General features: G+C 35.6%; 2 protein-coding genes across 2 annotated transcripts; both read left to right on the top strand.

The window, feature by feature from the left end:
- The first annotated feature begins 222 nt into the window (after window positions 1–222).
- On the top strand, window positions 223–5624 carry LOC107805654 (ethylene-overproduction protein 1). Its single transcript, XM_016629726.2, has 4 exons — window positions 223–2399; window positions 2737–3028; window positions 3111–3420; window positions 4965–5624. The coding sequence occupies exons 1-4, from the start codon at window positions 361–363 to the stop codon at window positions 5198–5200; spliced, it is 2877 nt and encodes a 958-aa protein (XP_016485212.2). The 5' UTR covers window positions 223–360; the 3' UTR covers window positions 5201–5624.
- Window positions 5625–13908: 8284 nt separating this feature from the next.
- On the top strand, window positions 13909–14667 carry LOC107805653 (uncharacterized). The gene has a single exon (XM_016629724.2). The coding sequence runs from the start codon at window positions 13909–13911 to the stop codon at window positions 14665–14667; it is 759 nt and encodes a 252-aa protein (XP_016485210.2).
- The last annotated feature ends 578 nt before the right edge of the window (window positions 14668–15245 follow it).

Genomic DNA, 15245 nt, shown 5'->3' with positions numbered 1-15245 from the left:
TTTTCGTTTTTTTCCCCCAGAAAAAGGTGAGGTTTTGGAAGGAAATAGAAAAATAATAATAAGGACCCATTATTGTTAGTCCCCAAAATAGCCTGCAGCACCATTATTTTTGTATTATTTCTTCATTTTTGTTCTTTCTTGTTTACCTTAAAGGGTGGTGTTTGCAGGTGAGATTTCTTTGTAAAGTTGTGATCTTTATTGCGTGTGATATTTTGGTTAGAATTTTTTTTTATGTTTATATTGGTGAAGAATCTTGAATTCGAGTCTTTTTGTGTGTGTGACAAACCTCTTTATTGTGCGTAATACTTTCGTTAGAATATTTATGTTTATATTGGTAGAGAATCTTGAATTTGAAGGAATATGCAACATAACATTTTTACAACAATGCGTAGTTTGAAGATGATGGAAGGGTGTAAGGGAACACAAGTTTATGCCCTTAATCAGTCTATTGATGGTGGGGGTGGGGGTGGGGGTGGGGGTGGGGGTGTAGGTGAGAAGTTTTTACAAAACCTGTTGTCAAAAAATTCTATTAGGTCTAGATCCAATAGTAATTTTCAAGCTGTTCAATCAAAAGATGAGGTTAATTCGGTTGTTTTAGCTGAAGCCTTTGCCAGTTATGGCCTACCAAAAACGGATCAACTTGAGCCCCAGATTGAGTTTTGTCTCAAACCTATGAACTTTGTGGAGACATTAGCTGATGTGTATCGTAGGATGGAGGGTTGTGCTCAGTTTGATAAGTCAAGGATGTATCTTGAGCAATGTGCCATATTTAGGGGCTTACCAGATCCTAAATTGTTTAGGAGGTGCCTTATGTCAGCTAGGCTACACGCCGTTGATGTGCATTCCAAGGTTGTTCTTTCTGCCTGGTTGAGGTTTGAACGAAGGGAGGATGAGTTGATTGGTGTATCGGCCATGGATTGTTGTGGCCGAAGCATGGAATGCCCGGGCAGTGCTTTGGTGGCAGGTTATAATCCTGAATCAGCTACTGATCCTTGTATGTGTGACAGGGGTATGAGAAAAGATGAGGATACTGAAATTTACATGGATGAAGAATGCTCCACTTCATTGAGTCGTGGCGATGAGGAGGACGAGGATTTTGACATGTCATTTTGCATTGGAGATGATGAGATCAGGTGTAGGAGATTTAACATAGCATCACTTTCTAGGCCATTTGAAGCTATGCTGTATGGTAGCTTCATTGACTCGCGAAGGGAGAAAATAAATTTTTCAAAAAATGAGATTTCCGCAAAGGGGATGAAAGCTGCTGAGATGTTTAGCAGAACAAAAAGCGTGGACTCTTTCGACCCAGACATTGTCCTAGAGCTCCTGTCATTAGCCAACAAGTTCTGTTGCGATGGGATGAAGTCTGTTTGTGATGCGTATTTAGCATCTTTGGTCTTTGACATGGATACTGCTATGTTGCTTTTTGAATATGGGCTGGAGGGGAATGCATATCTTCTAGTGGCAGCATGTTTACAGGTATTTTTAAGGGAACTCCCAAATTCAATGCACAATCCAAACGTGTCAAGGCTCTTCTGCAGTTCAGAAGGTAAAGACAGATTAGCTTACATAGGACATGCTTCCTTTTTGCTGTACTATTTTCTGAGCCAATCAGCTATGGAGGATGACTTGAAATCGAATACAACGGTTATGCTGTTGGAAAGGATGGGAGAATGTGCAAGTGAAGGCTGGCAGAAGCAACTAGCGTTCCACCAATTAGGTTGTGTGATGCTTGAAAGAAAAGAGTACAAGGATGCACAGAAATGGTTTGAGGCAGCTGTTGAAGCTGGTCATGTTTATTCCTTGGTAGGAATTGCCAGATCCAAGTACAAGCGTGGCCATATGTACAAGGCATATAAGTTGATGAACTCCCTCGTATCTGATTATACACCTTCTGGGTGGATGTATCAGGAGCGATCAATGTATTGTCAAGGAAAAGAAAAGACAATGGATTTGAGCACAGCTACTGAACTGGATCCAACTCTTTCCTATCCATACAAGTACAGAGCTGTTTCAATGGCAGAGGAGAATAGACTTGGTCGAGCTATTTCTGAGATTAACATGATACTTGGCTTTAAGATATCTCCAGACTGCCTAGAGCTTCGTGCTTGGTTTTTAATTGTGTTGGAGGACTATGAAGGAGCTTTAAGGGATGTAAGGGCACTCTTGACTTTAAATCCCCGTTACATGATGTTCCATGGGAAGTTGCAAGGTGCACACTTGGTAGAGATTCTAAGTCATAATGTTCAGCCGTGCAGTCAGGCTGACTGCTGGATGCAACTATATGACCGATGGTCTTCTGTAGATGATATTGGCTCCTTAGCTGTTGTCCATCATATGTTAGCCAACGACCCAGGGAAGAGTCTCTTACGCTTCCGGCAATCTCTCCTGCTTCTACGGTATGCATTTATTATTTACATACATTTTAGTTTCTCTGTTGTTGACAATCATGTTTGGTCCAATTCATCTTTATGTGCTGTTCTATTTCCTTTCAGCCACTCTAAAGAAATTTAAGCTCTAGGGGCTTAAAGCCATTGATAAACTGCATAATATCAATACTATCTAGTTTTCCTCAGTGAGATACTTTTGTCCAGGAAAATGGAAATCTGTGAGTGATTGTATAAGTTAGATGCTTAGCTCCCTGTCTCATACTCGAGAAGCTGAATGTGAATAACTGGGAGGAGTATCGAGTAGTTTCTCTTTACGCACCCGGGACTGATTTGCACTTGTTTACAGATTAAACAGCCACAAGGCAGCAATGCGTAGTTTGAGAGAAGCACGGAACCAAGCAACCTCTGAGCATGAAAGGCTAGTCTATGAAGGATGGATATTATATGACACAGGTTATCGTGAAGAAGCAATTGCTAAAGCTGAAGAATCAATCTCAATCCAGAGATCATTTGAAGCTTTTTTCCTTAAAGCATATGTGTTATCAGAAACAAGTCCTGATTCTGAATCTTCATTGTATGTTATACAACTGCTTGAGGAAGCTCTTAGGTGCCCCTCAGATGGTCTTCGGAAAGGCCAGGTGAGTGTTCCTTTCAGTAAGATACTAATGCATGAATTTGAGGAACAAGAGACTTACTTGAAAACTACAATGCACGCTGCAGGCTCTCAGTAATCTAGCAAGTGTCTATGTAGATGTTGATAAGCTAGATAATGCAATTGATTGCTACACAAATGCCCTGAATATTAAGCATACGCGAGCCCATCAGGGTCTGGCACGTGTTTACCATCTAAAAGATCAGAGGAAATTAGCATATGATGAGATGACAAAGTTGATTGAGAAGGCAAAATATAATGCATCTGCTTATGAGAAGCGCTCAGAATACTGTGATCGTGAAATGGCTAAAAGTGACCTTGGTATGGCAACAAAGTTAGATCCTCTCCGAACGTACCCATACAGATACAGAGCAGCTGGTAAGTTACACTTGGCTTATTCTCATGCCATACTAGTTGAGTACAGAGTGATTGATTGTGTTTCCTCGGGTTCTGGTGAGGTTTAACCAAACTCCATGAGTCCTCTCCTTTAACATGTTTATAATGTCTAAAAGATCATCAAATGGTAAACCAACATGGTTCGGCATCATGTATGCTCATGATTGCCATGGGCATTATGTGATTGTTCTTTTGAATTCACTTGAACTTTTCTTGTCCAACCAAGTCTCAGGGCCCACAGGGTGGACATAAGTAGTGCTAACAGAAGTAAAATTAGTCTAGTAATTTCATGAATCGTGATATTTCTACTTGTATTTCACGGTTCTAATTCTAGACCAATTTGGAAGAAGATTCTTGCTTGGAAAGAATGCTTTCCAATTGAATGACTGGTAACTGCATCCAAGCATTCGTAAAACTGTACAACAGCAGTTTGTAAATTATTGTCGTTCGAATGTATTGTGTAAAACTGCATAACAGCAGTCAGGATTAAAGTGACTCTGCACTTTAACTGATAAATTTATAGTATATTTGTGCAAAGAAAATGAGCTGAAGCTCTTTTCAGTTGTGCCCCTTAATTATCAAAAGCTGGGTTAAATTGTACTTACATAAAGTCCTACACTTACAATTCCCGAAGAATTGAGTAGTTGCTCTCCTAAGGACACAACAACTACGACAAATATGCCTTGGGATCGGCGATATGAATCCTCACTTCTTTCTTTAAGCTCAATGCATATCATCATCATGCTACTCTCCTTAGGACGCACAGCATCAAATTCATCTGTCAGTTTCTTATCGGAGGAGCTATTAGAGGTTCACAGTCCCCAGGCTATTTTGCTTGAATATCTAACTACTGTCTTAAAATGTCACCTTTTCCTTATTTTTGTTTTTTGGGGCATCAGTATATAGGAATTGATGTCCCAACTATCATATCTATTTGGTTGATGGAACAAGACCTTTATGCATCTCTGAGTTTTTTGGTATTCAATGGCCTTAAAAAAATGCCAAATCATCTGATCAAAGTTTTTTGAGAATGGAAAAATAAGTTTTTTTGTCACATTTCCTTGGTTAACTTGTCTGAGATTACGATAGTTAAACTCAGTCCCTCTCCTTTTTCATCTTGGCATTATTCTGCCCTTAGGTTGTAAAATGTTTTCGAACACCTGGACTCTAGGCCATTCAGCTTAGTGAACTGACCTAGAAGTGGTAGAGTAGCTTGTTGAACATGGATTAGTACATAACATGAAAGATTTTGCTCTGACAAAGGCCCAACCCTATGCGTTGTGTCTGCCTTCCCCTCTCCCACTTTGTATCTCGCTTATTGCAGACCTTATGTCCTAATGTGTTTTACCAGCCATCCTTGATCATAGTGGTTGGGGACTTCTCTCCTACCTACTAGGTCAAGGGTTCAAGGCTAGGTAACAATGACAACAAACAAAAATTAAAAAAAATGTCCTAATGTGTTTTAATAATGTACTTTGCTACAAGTTTCTAACTGAGAAAGTAATTCGGGAATATCTTATCTTCAGTTCTGATGGATGACCATAAGGAAACCGAGGCTATAGCGGAGCTAACAAAGGCAATTTCTTTCAAGCCAGACTTACAAGTGCTCCATCTTCGAGCAGCATTTCATGACTCAATGGGTGACCTCACATCTGCTATTCGAGACTGTGAGGCAGCTCTGTGTCTCGACTCCAGCCATGCAGATACACTTGAGCTCTATCAGAAAGTACAGCAACGAGCTAAAGAGCAACTACCAACGTGAAGAAGCAAGAATCCATATTGAGCTTCTTCTTCATGATTGTTATTTGGGAGCCAGTGCCTAAATTTTTTATGGTACACACAGGGCCAACGCATACTATGTGCTCAGAGTTCTAAATTTTTTGTCATATAGATATTCAAACTAGATTTGCAATGGCCATTATGCATGCTCAATTGCAACAAAGAACAAGAAATTAGAAATCAAAATCTCGAATGGAGAGAGCTACTGAAGAGAATGAGTGAATCAACTGTACATAAATTTTTTGATCAACCATAGCGAAGTATTTGTGAATTTGATAGAGTAGGGTACTTCAGATGCCTTTTTTTTTTTCTTTTTTTTTTTTTGTCTTTGTCCTACCGCAAAGACAGTTCTACAATGTATCTTCGAAACTGAGAAGGAATTTTTACATCAGAATTGCAGCTTGCAATGAATGTCTAAACTTTGTTGAGATAATTCTTTGTGTGCTGATAGACTGTTACTACTGTGTTACATACTTCAAAGTTTAAACTTCTGATTTTACTTGTACTAATGTGATAGTTTTCCATGGCAGTAAGTAGGGGTGTATATAGATCGGGTTGGTTCGGATTTTTCAATTATCAAACCAAACCAATGGTGTCTGGTTTTTAAATTTATAAACCAAGCCAAACCAACAAAGTCGGGTTTTTCAATTTCGGTTTTTCTCGGGTTTTCGGGTTTTTTTTGGTAAAGTTTTCATAGCATAAAATATGTAACTTGTGGTCAAAATATTTCTTAAATCCTAGTAAAATACAACTATATAATGTATTTTCCAAGAAACCAACACAATAATATGAGATAAGTCATATCATTATACTAAAATATTCAGTAACAAAGATAAAATAATAAAATTACATAAAACAAATATTGCTAATTAATAAGCCATAATGAAAATTAACATAATCTAAAAATACTATATAGGTTATGCTAAAATAAGTATAACTAATAAGTACTAATATTAATTACATAACTAAGCACTAAAGAAAAAGATAAACTAAGTTATGCATTTTCATTATAAACCAATGTAAAACTAAAATAATTATCCAACACTAGCGTCATTCCTAGTATTGAATTGAATTTCTCTTATTAGCATTAGTATTGTTTTGAACTTTGTTTGAGTTACTACATTTATGGGCTTTAAAATTTATTTACCATTCAAGAATGTTAAGTCTAAACTTGAAATAATACGTTAAAGGATAAAACTGTGAAAAAGTTTAAAAACTATTTATAAATTAGATTACAATAAATATTTATATGTATAAAATATTTTTAAAAATTATATAAATGTACTATCGGGTTGGTTTGGTTTCGGTTTGGCTTTTTTTAGTTAAAACCAAACCAAACTGATTATGGTCGGGTTTTATTTTCTAATACCAAACCACATCAGGGTTTTTTTTCCGGTTTGACTCGGATTATCGGTTTGGTACAGTTTATCGGTTTTCTTTGTACCCCTAGCAGTAAGTTAGGAAAGGATTCAGGTGAAAATTCAGACTATAAATGTTTTATATCTCTTTTTCTTATTTTAATTACTTTCCATCTTTCCTTCTTTGTTCTCTCCTGCTACTCTTTTTTCTTCTTCTTTTTTCCAACAGTCGATGTTCACCTTCTATGCAGCGTCATTAAATTTTTTAATGAGTTTAACTTTTACACACTGACAGTTAGGGGTGTTCATGGTTCGGTTTGGATCGGTTTTTCCCTAAAAATAAACCAAACCAAGTAAGTCAGTTTTTCAAATATTGGAACCAAACCAAACCAATTAAGTCGGTTTTTTATCGATTCGATTTTTGTCGATTTTTTAGTTTTTTCGATTTTTTTCTTAAATATGAGACATACACTACCAAACACATGCGAAGTTGAAGGAGCTCGTCCATTCACTATATATCTGTAATTTCATACATAAAGAGGAAGATTAAAAACTCATAGATCACCTCATGTGCCAAAGTCAAATGGTTGTTCTTCCTTCTCCACTTCATTTTCTACATATGCGGCGGCGTCAAAGAAGAGGGGCCAACTTCTTTCTCCTTTGCCTTGCTCAATCTTCCTCGTTCCGTCATCAAACATGCTTCTATCTAAGAGATTTCATATCTTACTATTACCCCCCGTCACCCTTCTAAGCTCTTTTGCCCTATGCCTTTAGTGTGCTTTGAATGATCCTTTCACTTTGGACATGCTGGAAAGAGAGATCGGGTTAGTTGATGACATCGTAAAACTATATGATTCATCAAAAAAAGGCATAATTGTAAGGCCCTGTAAATTTTTTACCTAGAACCCGAGATTTTGTGGTGTCGAGGCAGGCTAATAGGTTTGAGAATTGTAGAAAATAAGCCACGGTACGGACTTTTTGGGTTGTACAATGCATTAGGGAGTTAGAGGTAAATTATTGCAATGGCATTTCTACGATCCATTATACGACCGCAAAATTATTCCGCGGACCACAGATCCGTCACGGAGTAGAATAGAAAATAGGCAAATTTTGAAAAATAATTCTACTGGCCGCATAACTATCATGCTGGCCGCATAATCATTCTGCTGGCCACATAAAAAATTTTGCTGGCCACATAATCGATTTTGCTGCCCACAAAACGATTATGATGTCCACATAGTGATTCTGCTATCACATAATTGACTTGGGGGAGGGGGGTTCATTTTTGAAATCTTTTTTATCCGGCCCTATTTTGATATAGGGCCTTAGGGGGTCATTTTACAAGATAAAATCTCATATTTTTAGAGAGAAGTGAGAGTATCTTAGAGAGAGAGGGAGAAGATCTAGCAATTTTATTCATCCAATCTTGCCCAAAATCTTCAAGAGTCATGGAAGCCACTCCCTAAACCATTATCTATCCGGGTAAGTCACTCTCCTAAGTTTTATGGAAGAAGTTACTGATTTATGTATGTTGTGAGGTTAGAGATAGACCATGCATGTGACATTAGGAAGTAGTATGTGAGGTTGTTGAATAATTTTCATATATAGGAAGATAGCAAAAATCAGATAATAATTAGAAGGATTCTCATGACATAAGTGTCTTGAAATATTTTCCAACACCTACTATGCAAAATCATCTACAAAGCTCTACAATGATAATACCTTCATTTTTGAAATCTTTTTTATCCGGCCCTATTTTGATATAAGGCCTTAGGGGATCATTTTACAAGATAAAATCTCATATTTTTAGAGAGAAGTGAGAGTATCTTAGAGAGAGAGGGAGAAGATCTAGCAATTTTATTCATCCAATCTTGCCCAAAATCTTCAAGAGTCATGGAAGCCACTCCCTAAACCATTATCTATCCGGGTAAGTCACTCTCCTAAGTTTTATGGAAGAAGTTACTGATTTATGTATGTTGTGGGGTTAGAGATAGACCATGCATGTGACATTAGGAAGTAGTATGTAGGGTTGTTGAATAATTTTGGGTGGTTTCTTGCTGAAATTGATTGAGGGAAGAAGGTATTATCATTGTAGAGCTTTGTAGATGATTTTGCATAGTAGGTGTTGGACAAAATTTTCAAGACACTTATGTCATGAGAATCCTTCTAATTATTATCCGATTTTCGCTATCTTCCTATATATGGAAATTGCTAAGAGTATTAGGACGTGTAGTAATCTAGGAAAAGCTCAAGAAAGGTATGTTGGTTAAACTTCTCTCTTAGAATTGAATCCCACAATGTTCTTGTAAGTCCCGAGTTGTTATTATAAATTGACTATTCCGAATAAGCTTTGTGCTGAAACAGATATGTCAATATGTGTTTCGAATGCTCTTATCATGTTATGTTATCCTTCGGGAATGTGTTCAAAGTATGGGTTGTGTATTAAAATATTATGGCTTGGAGTTGTGTTTCAAATGAAAGTTATGATGCCAAATTGTGTGAGAAAAACTCGATGTGCTTAAGACTCTTAATTGCTCATATGTGTACCTAAAGTCTTAATTATAAATGCCTTATTGTTGATAATCTATAAAGATGATGGAAAGTGAAAGAAGTGGGTTGGAGATGTAAAGTGTGGCCACCTGCCAATAATAAAAGTTATACTTATGGTCAATGGTGCCAATGAAATGGAATGATATGAGAAAGGTTATGAAATGAGCCTTGATTCAACTGTTTCAAAATGACTTCGAAAATAAATTTGCCTAAAAGCTTATGTACTCAAGTCATGCCCAAATGTGGTTGTTTTAACTAATGATATGCTTTGTAAGTATTTCCAATGTGTTTTGAGTTCTTACATATTCATGAATTGAAATTGTGTATTGCTCTTTTTGGGAAAAAGTATTTCGAGAATAAATGGTGTGTTACTCGTTTATGATTTTTAACTCGCGCTTTGATTGCTAATAATTTTACTCCATTTCTTGGAAAGAAATCCATTGTGTTTAAAGTCTTCATTTCTAATGAACTTAAAATTGTGATTTCCGGAATATTCTATATGTTGATGTTTATGATGATAATCCTTGAAAGTAAAGAATGAAAGCGTGGAATATGAAATACATACGGCCATTGTGTCATGAAAGCAGAATCATATGTATGGCCAAGAGAGCCAATAAAATAATGATGTTATAAGTGGTTGAAAGTACGAATGAAGTGATATATGGTGTGAAAGGTTATAAGATGAACATATTTGTACTTTTGTTTCCAATGTGTTATAAGCTCCTACGTTCTTATGAGTAAAGGCTATGGTATTCCTAAATGTTTTAAATGCTCTTATGTTCTATGGTCACCCATGGAAAAAAAAAGTGATAGTATGAACATGAAATGTGGCCGCATTGCCAAAATGGGAATTATGGGGCATTGTATGTTCCAGTGGTTTCAATCATAGTATATATGCTTCTAAAATAATAAATGCAAATGACTTCGATGTTAAGTCCCCAAGAATCATGAACTTAACTAATGACCTTAAGATGACAAGCGAGTGAATAACGAGATGAAAGGGAGATACCCTATGCTAAATGATGATGAATCTTATGGAAAAAAAATTTGGGCCATGTGCCATTGAAATCGACTTATTGATTCACCATGCATGTGCTAGTGTAATGAGCTGTGTTTCTCCATGATGAGCATGTGAAGTATTCCAATGATCCGGGAACTCACGACCTTAAATGTAATGTTAATCATGTTGCTTTGAGTTTATATCTGGCCATGTGCATAATGATGTGCTATGAACCCTATGGACGGTCTATGAAACGCATAGGAGTAAGGTATGAATGAACCCTATGGACGGTCTATGAAATGCATAGGTATATAATATGAATGAAACCTATGGACGGTCTATGAAACGCATATGTGTATAATATTAATAAACCCTATAGACGGTCTATGAAACTCATAGGTATATAATATGAATGAATCCTATGGACGGTCTATGAAACGCATAGGTGTATAATATGAATGAATCCTATGGACGGTCTATGAAACGCATAAGTATATAATATGAATGAATCCTATGGACGGTCTATGAAACGCATAGGTGTATAATATGAATGAATCCTATGGACGGTCTATGAAACGCATAAGTGTATAATATGAATGAATCCTATGAACGGTCTATGAAACACATATGTGTATAATATGAATAAATCCTATGGACGGTCTATGAAATGCATAGGTGTATAATATGAATGAATCCTATGGACGGTCTATGAAACACATAGGTGTATACTATGAATGAATCCTATAGACGGTCTATGAAATGCATAGGTGTATAATATAAATGAATCCTATGGGTGAACACTATGGACGGTCTAGTGAGACGCATAGCCAACACGAGCAATAGGTGCCACTTTCATTGCCCTTGTTCGTACATGTTATTACATTTACATTATATTTTGTATCCCACACATAATTTATATGGCTCAATTGTTCTCAAAATAAGTTTAGAATGATGTAAGTATAATAAGACTTAAAATGTGATTCTATGAGATGTTTCACAGTTTCTTGATATACTTCATTTGCCTCTTATTTGAATTACCGTATTTTCATATGTTGTTGTCTGCCTTACGTACTCACATCCCTTTTGCCAGGGGCGCTGCATCTTTTAATGGATGTAGGTATACTTCTACAGGATGATATGGACCTGTGATATGGATCTTCTTCACTACTCAGCTTATGGTGAGCCCGCTACAGTTCTAGTGGGTGTTTGAGTCTAGTTCGTTTTATGTACTTAGGTATCTATTATCATAGAAGCTCCATGTACACTGTGGGTCATGTACTTAAAGTTTTGAGTTTTATCATGTATTTATGTTCGCAGTATTTACAGTTATTTATAAAGCTATGTATCCATCATGATGAGAATTTTAGGCCATTGAGCCAAATGTATTCAATTTGAAAGTCAAGATCTAATTATGTTATGGTAAATCATGAATGAGTAATGATGAGAGGTTGATAAAAATTAGGCTTGCTCGACTGGGTTTACTCGGTTGAGCGTCGGTCGCGCTCCCTGAGGTCGGGGTGTGGCAATAATAGTTACTTTTTTCTGTATAACAGGATTATTAGTTACTCGTTGGATTTCTTCGGGACATTTTCCATTAAGCGATTTATATGAATCATTAATTTTACTTTCATGAAGTTTCTCCCTTATTCATAAAATTTCGTATTTCAAAAAAAAAAATTAATTTTAAGTAAAATAACTGGCCCTAGTGCTATTTTAACCCAAGGCTTTTCTACGTCAGATATTTTAACCGAAATACACCAATTTATAATATTAATACCTGCTCTTCAATCCGAGTGGTTAATAATACACGTAAGTATAATGATATCTAGCGACTACATTTTCAACGTAACACTATCAAACCAATTGCTCTTTGAGAAATCTATCATTTACCAAGATATATTGATGATAATTGAATCAAATAGTATGAATAATTTAAGTACTCAATTAAAAATCGATTATTTTTAACATGAAATAAATTCTTGTACTTAGTAAAAGAAAACTACCAATCAAATTAGAATATAAAGGCAAAGAATTAGACTATTAAAATAGCAAAGAACTAGACTAATATGTACCATAAAATATTAACATTTACCATAAAATTTTAGAAATTTTGCACAAAAATATACATATATATATAGGTGTAATGACAAATTTGAAATAACTATTCTATAGGCGGTTTGGTTCGATTTTTTCTAGTTATTTTTTTATTAAAACCAAAACCAAACCAAATTTGATCGGTTTTTAAAATTCAAAATCAATACCAAATCGAACCTAAAAAGTATCGAGTTTTTTGGTCGATTTGGTTCGATTTTTCGGGTTTTTATGAACACCCCTACTGATAGTTAAAAAACTTATACAATCAAGTCATTAAAGAGATAATTATACGTAATTGCTCATGGTAAATGTAACTCTACTTAGAAAATCAAGCAGACAACATGTTATAGCAAGCAGTCTACTTGTCTTGATTAGATTTAGATACAAAATAAAGGATAATTTTGGGAAGCTAGTGCAGAGTTTTAGAATTTACAAGGTGAATATGTGACATCTTGCAGGAATATGCAATCTTTATCTACCTTAAAAAAGTCCTATATTTTCCACAGAAATAATATTACTCAGTGATTAGGGTTGGATATATAACTAGAGTGTTTACACGTAAAGCGGTATAGTTGAATTTGTAATGTGGTTTATAGACACGTGAATTAATTTGATCCTAGAATATAAAATAACTAAGAACAAAAATAAATTAATTAAAGAAACTTGAAGAAAATACAAGCCTAACTGTGAAATGAGCTTCTCCGGGAGCAATAATAAGAACAGTGTATAGAGCAATAATAAGAACAGTGTATCGAGCAGAAATAAAGAATGTTATTAATAGAATAAGAATCAGTTTAGCCTTTTTGACGTATAGATATTTCGTGTCTGTAATGAGTACAAATTCTTCTATTTATAGCTCAATTCGGGGAGACAAGATCCCCAAATCAAGCTCTTCTTTAATATGAATAAAGACTCATCTTGATGGCTGCATCACATTTGAGTATAAATGTAAAGATCCTTTGTGAGGGCTGCTCATTGAATGCTGACTTCTCCAACCGATATCTTCTTTTCAAAATTTCGTCTCCGGTTCCATCGTCTTCGGAACTCACACAACACTGGTCATATGTTCGTAACCGGTGTCGGCTATTTTCTGACTACTACCTATTGTTACTGCCACGTGTCATCTTTACGAGCATCCATCTATCATTCATCAATTTTACCTAGTACATGGAGCCTAGAGGTTGATCCATACAATTTGAGTTTGATGTGATCGATCTTTAAAATCTTAGCGTTGAACTTATTAAACTACTAGAATTATCATTTCGCACTTTAATTTTTGTTGAAATTTTTGTAAATATTATGTAGAAATATATACTCTATATGAAAAATGCTAGGTTCGCTTGAATCCACACCAAACATGTTATATCCACCACCGTACGTAGCATCTTTTAATGCAACTAAATATTGGTAATCATTCGTACTACAAAGATATTCTGGCCATAACATAAAAGCACAGTTCGAAGCCATGCGGCATAAAAATGTTTCTCGTCTTGAGTAACCTGTGACATGACCAAATAAAAGTTGCACTCTTTTAGCTGAACTCCACGAGAAACCCATAGCTCCAACTACTGGCAATTATGACAACTACTAAACTTTTTAACCATACTCGCACAAATGTTCAACTTTTCTCATGTCATAACTTTTATCTTCATTGTTATAGATGTAGTATCTTGAGATCTTAAAAATTACATGGAAAAACAACTAGAAGAGAAAGAAAAATGCTCAGGAAAATTAGATTTGAGTGCTCCTCTCTTGTCAACTAGGCGTGCTAGTGAAAAGCCATTGTCTAGCTCAAATATCCCACCTCAACTTTCATTGGAAATTTTTAACAGAGTGCCATTTTCTTGGGAGCAAAGTCCTGGAAAACCAAAAGAAATGTTAACAAACATTGAAATTGTACCACCTCCAAAATTACCACCATGCATGTGGCATACAAGAAAAGAAGCTATAACAAGTACTAAAGTCTACGATGAGGTCTATATTGACAACGATGATCATGACGACGAAAATGATGTTAGAAATGACAACCATGATGTTTTCTCAGATGCTCTTGATGTTTTTTCATTAGGGGAGTCGATAGACGACAAGATTGAAACAGAACATAGAAAATCAAATACTTCAACAAATATCGAGGATTCGTACGATTGGAGTACTAATAATAGGCCATCGGTACCAAATTTCATTATTCAGAGATTTCTTCAAGATGCAAAGGAACTAGCTATTTCATCTGCTTTGGAAAATAATAGGAAGAATTTATTAGAAGATGAAGAAATTGGTAGTAACAAATTGCCCAAGGCAGCATCATGTGGGCTTGACATGTTTTTTCCATGGAGGATTAAGCCTAAGCCCTGTTGTGTGAAGAATTCAGTAGTGGCAGTTTCTCCAAGAATGAGACCTCAATGGAGCAACAGAGACAAGCATGCATCACATGCCGATCCAAAATTTTAATCGTACATGTATTAGAGGAGAATTCAAGATTTAGAGTCAATATGTTCAAAATGGTCGTGATTTGTTATGTATTTATATTTTAACTTTTTTGGATATCTATAAGTGACTCGAGCTGAAAGTAGCGGATTCAATTGAACTCACCCGAGATTTGCCTATAACGTGTAGGAGCTCCATCGATGAATCATTCCTTCTTTTGTAAGTACTACCGTACCACTACGTCTTTTATGACAATGTATCGACTAAATATAAATATGAAGTACTATTTTCGCACCATTTTTTAACCATTTATATATATATATATATATATATATATATATATATTCAAAGCATAATAGTGTATCAAGGTAAGGTGTGCATGAAGGTAATTAGAAAGCTGCAAGTCTTGGAGATGGATATGGTTAGTTATGTTGTGTATTACTCTGTTGTCACGACCCTAGTTTTTCTCCGTATGATGTCGTGATATTACCTAATCTCTAAGATTAGGTAAGCCTAATACTTACTGAATCAAATGACAGAATTTAATCAAAACAACCATTAAACATAACTCTATATAAAGCCAACAATCCCAACACGATACA

This window comes from Nicotiana tabacum, chromosome 2 (assembly GCF_000715075.1).
Source record: "Nicotiana tabacum cultivar K326 chromosome 2, ASM71507v2, whole genome shotgun sequence".
Taxonomy (NCBI): domain Eukaryota; kingdom Viridiplantae; phylum Streptophyta; class Magnoliopsida; order Solanales; family Solanaceae; genus Nicotiana; species Nicotiana tabacum.
This window is presented reverse-complemented; position numbering and strand designations above follow the sequence as displayed.

Excerpts from the sequence above, each read along its gene's own strand:
- LOC107805654 (XM_016629726.2), top strand. The coding sequence starts at position 361 with ATGCAACATAACATTTTTACAACAATGCGTAGTTTGAAGATGATGGAA. Across the intron at positions 2,400-2,736 it reads CAATCTCTCCTGCTTCTACG|ATTAAACAGCCACAAGGCAG; the intron begins GTATGCATTTAT and ends ACTTGTTTACAG. Across the intron at positions 3,421-4,964 it reads ATACAGATACAGAGCAGCTG|TTCTGATGGATGACCATAAG; the intron begins GTAAGTTACACT and ends TCTTATCTTCAG.
- LOC107805653 (XM_016629724.2), top strand. The coding sequence starts at position 13,909 with ATGGAAAAACAACTAGAAGAGAAAGAAAAATGCTCAGGAAAATTAGAT.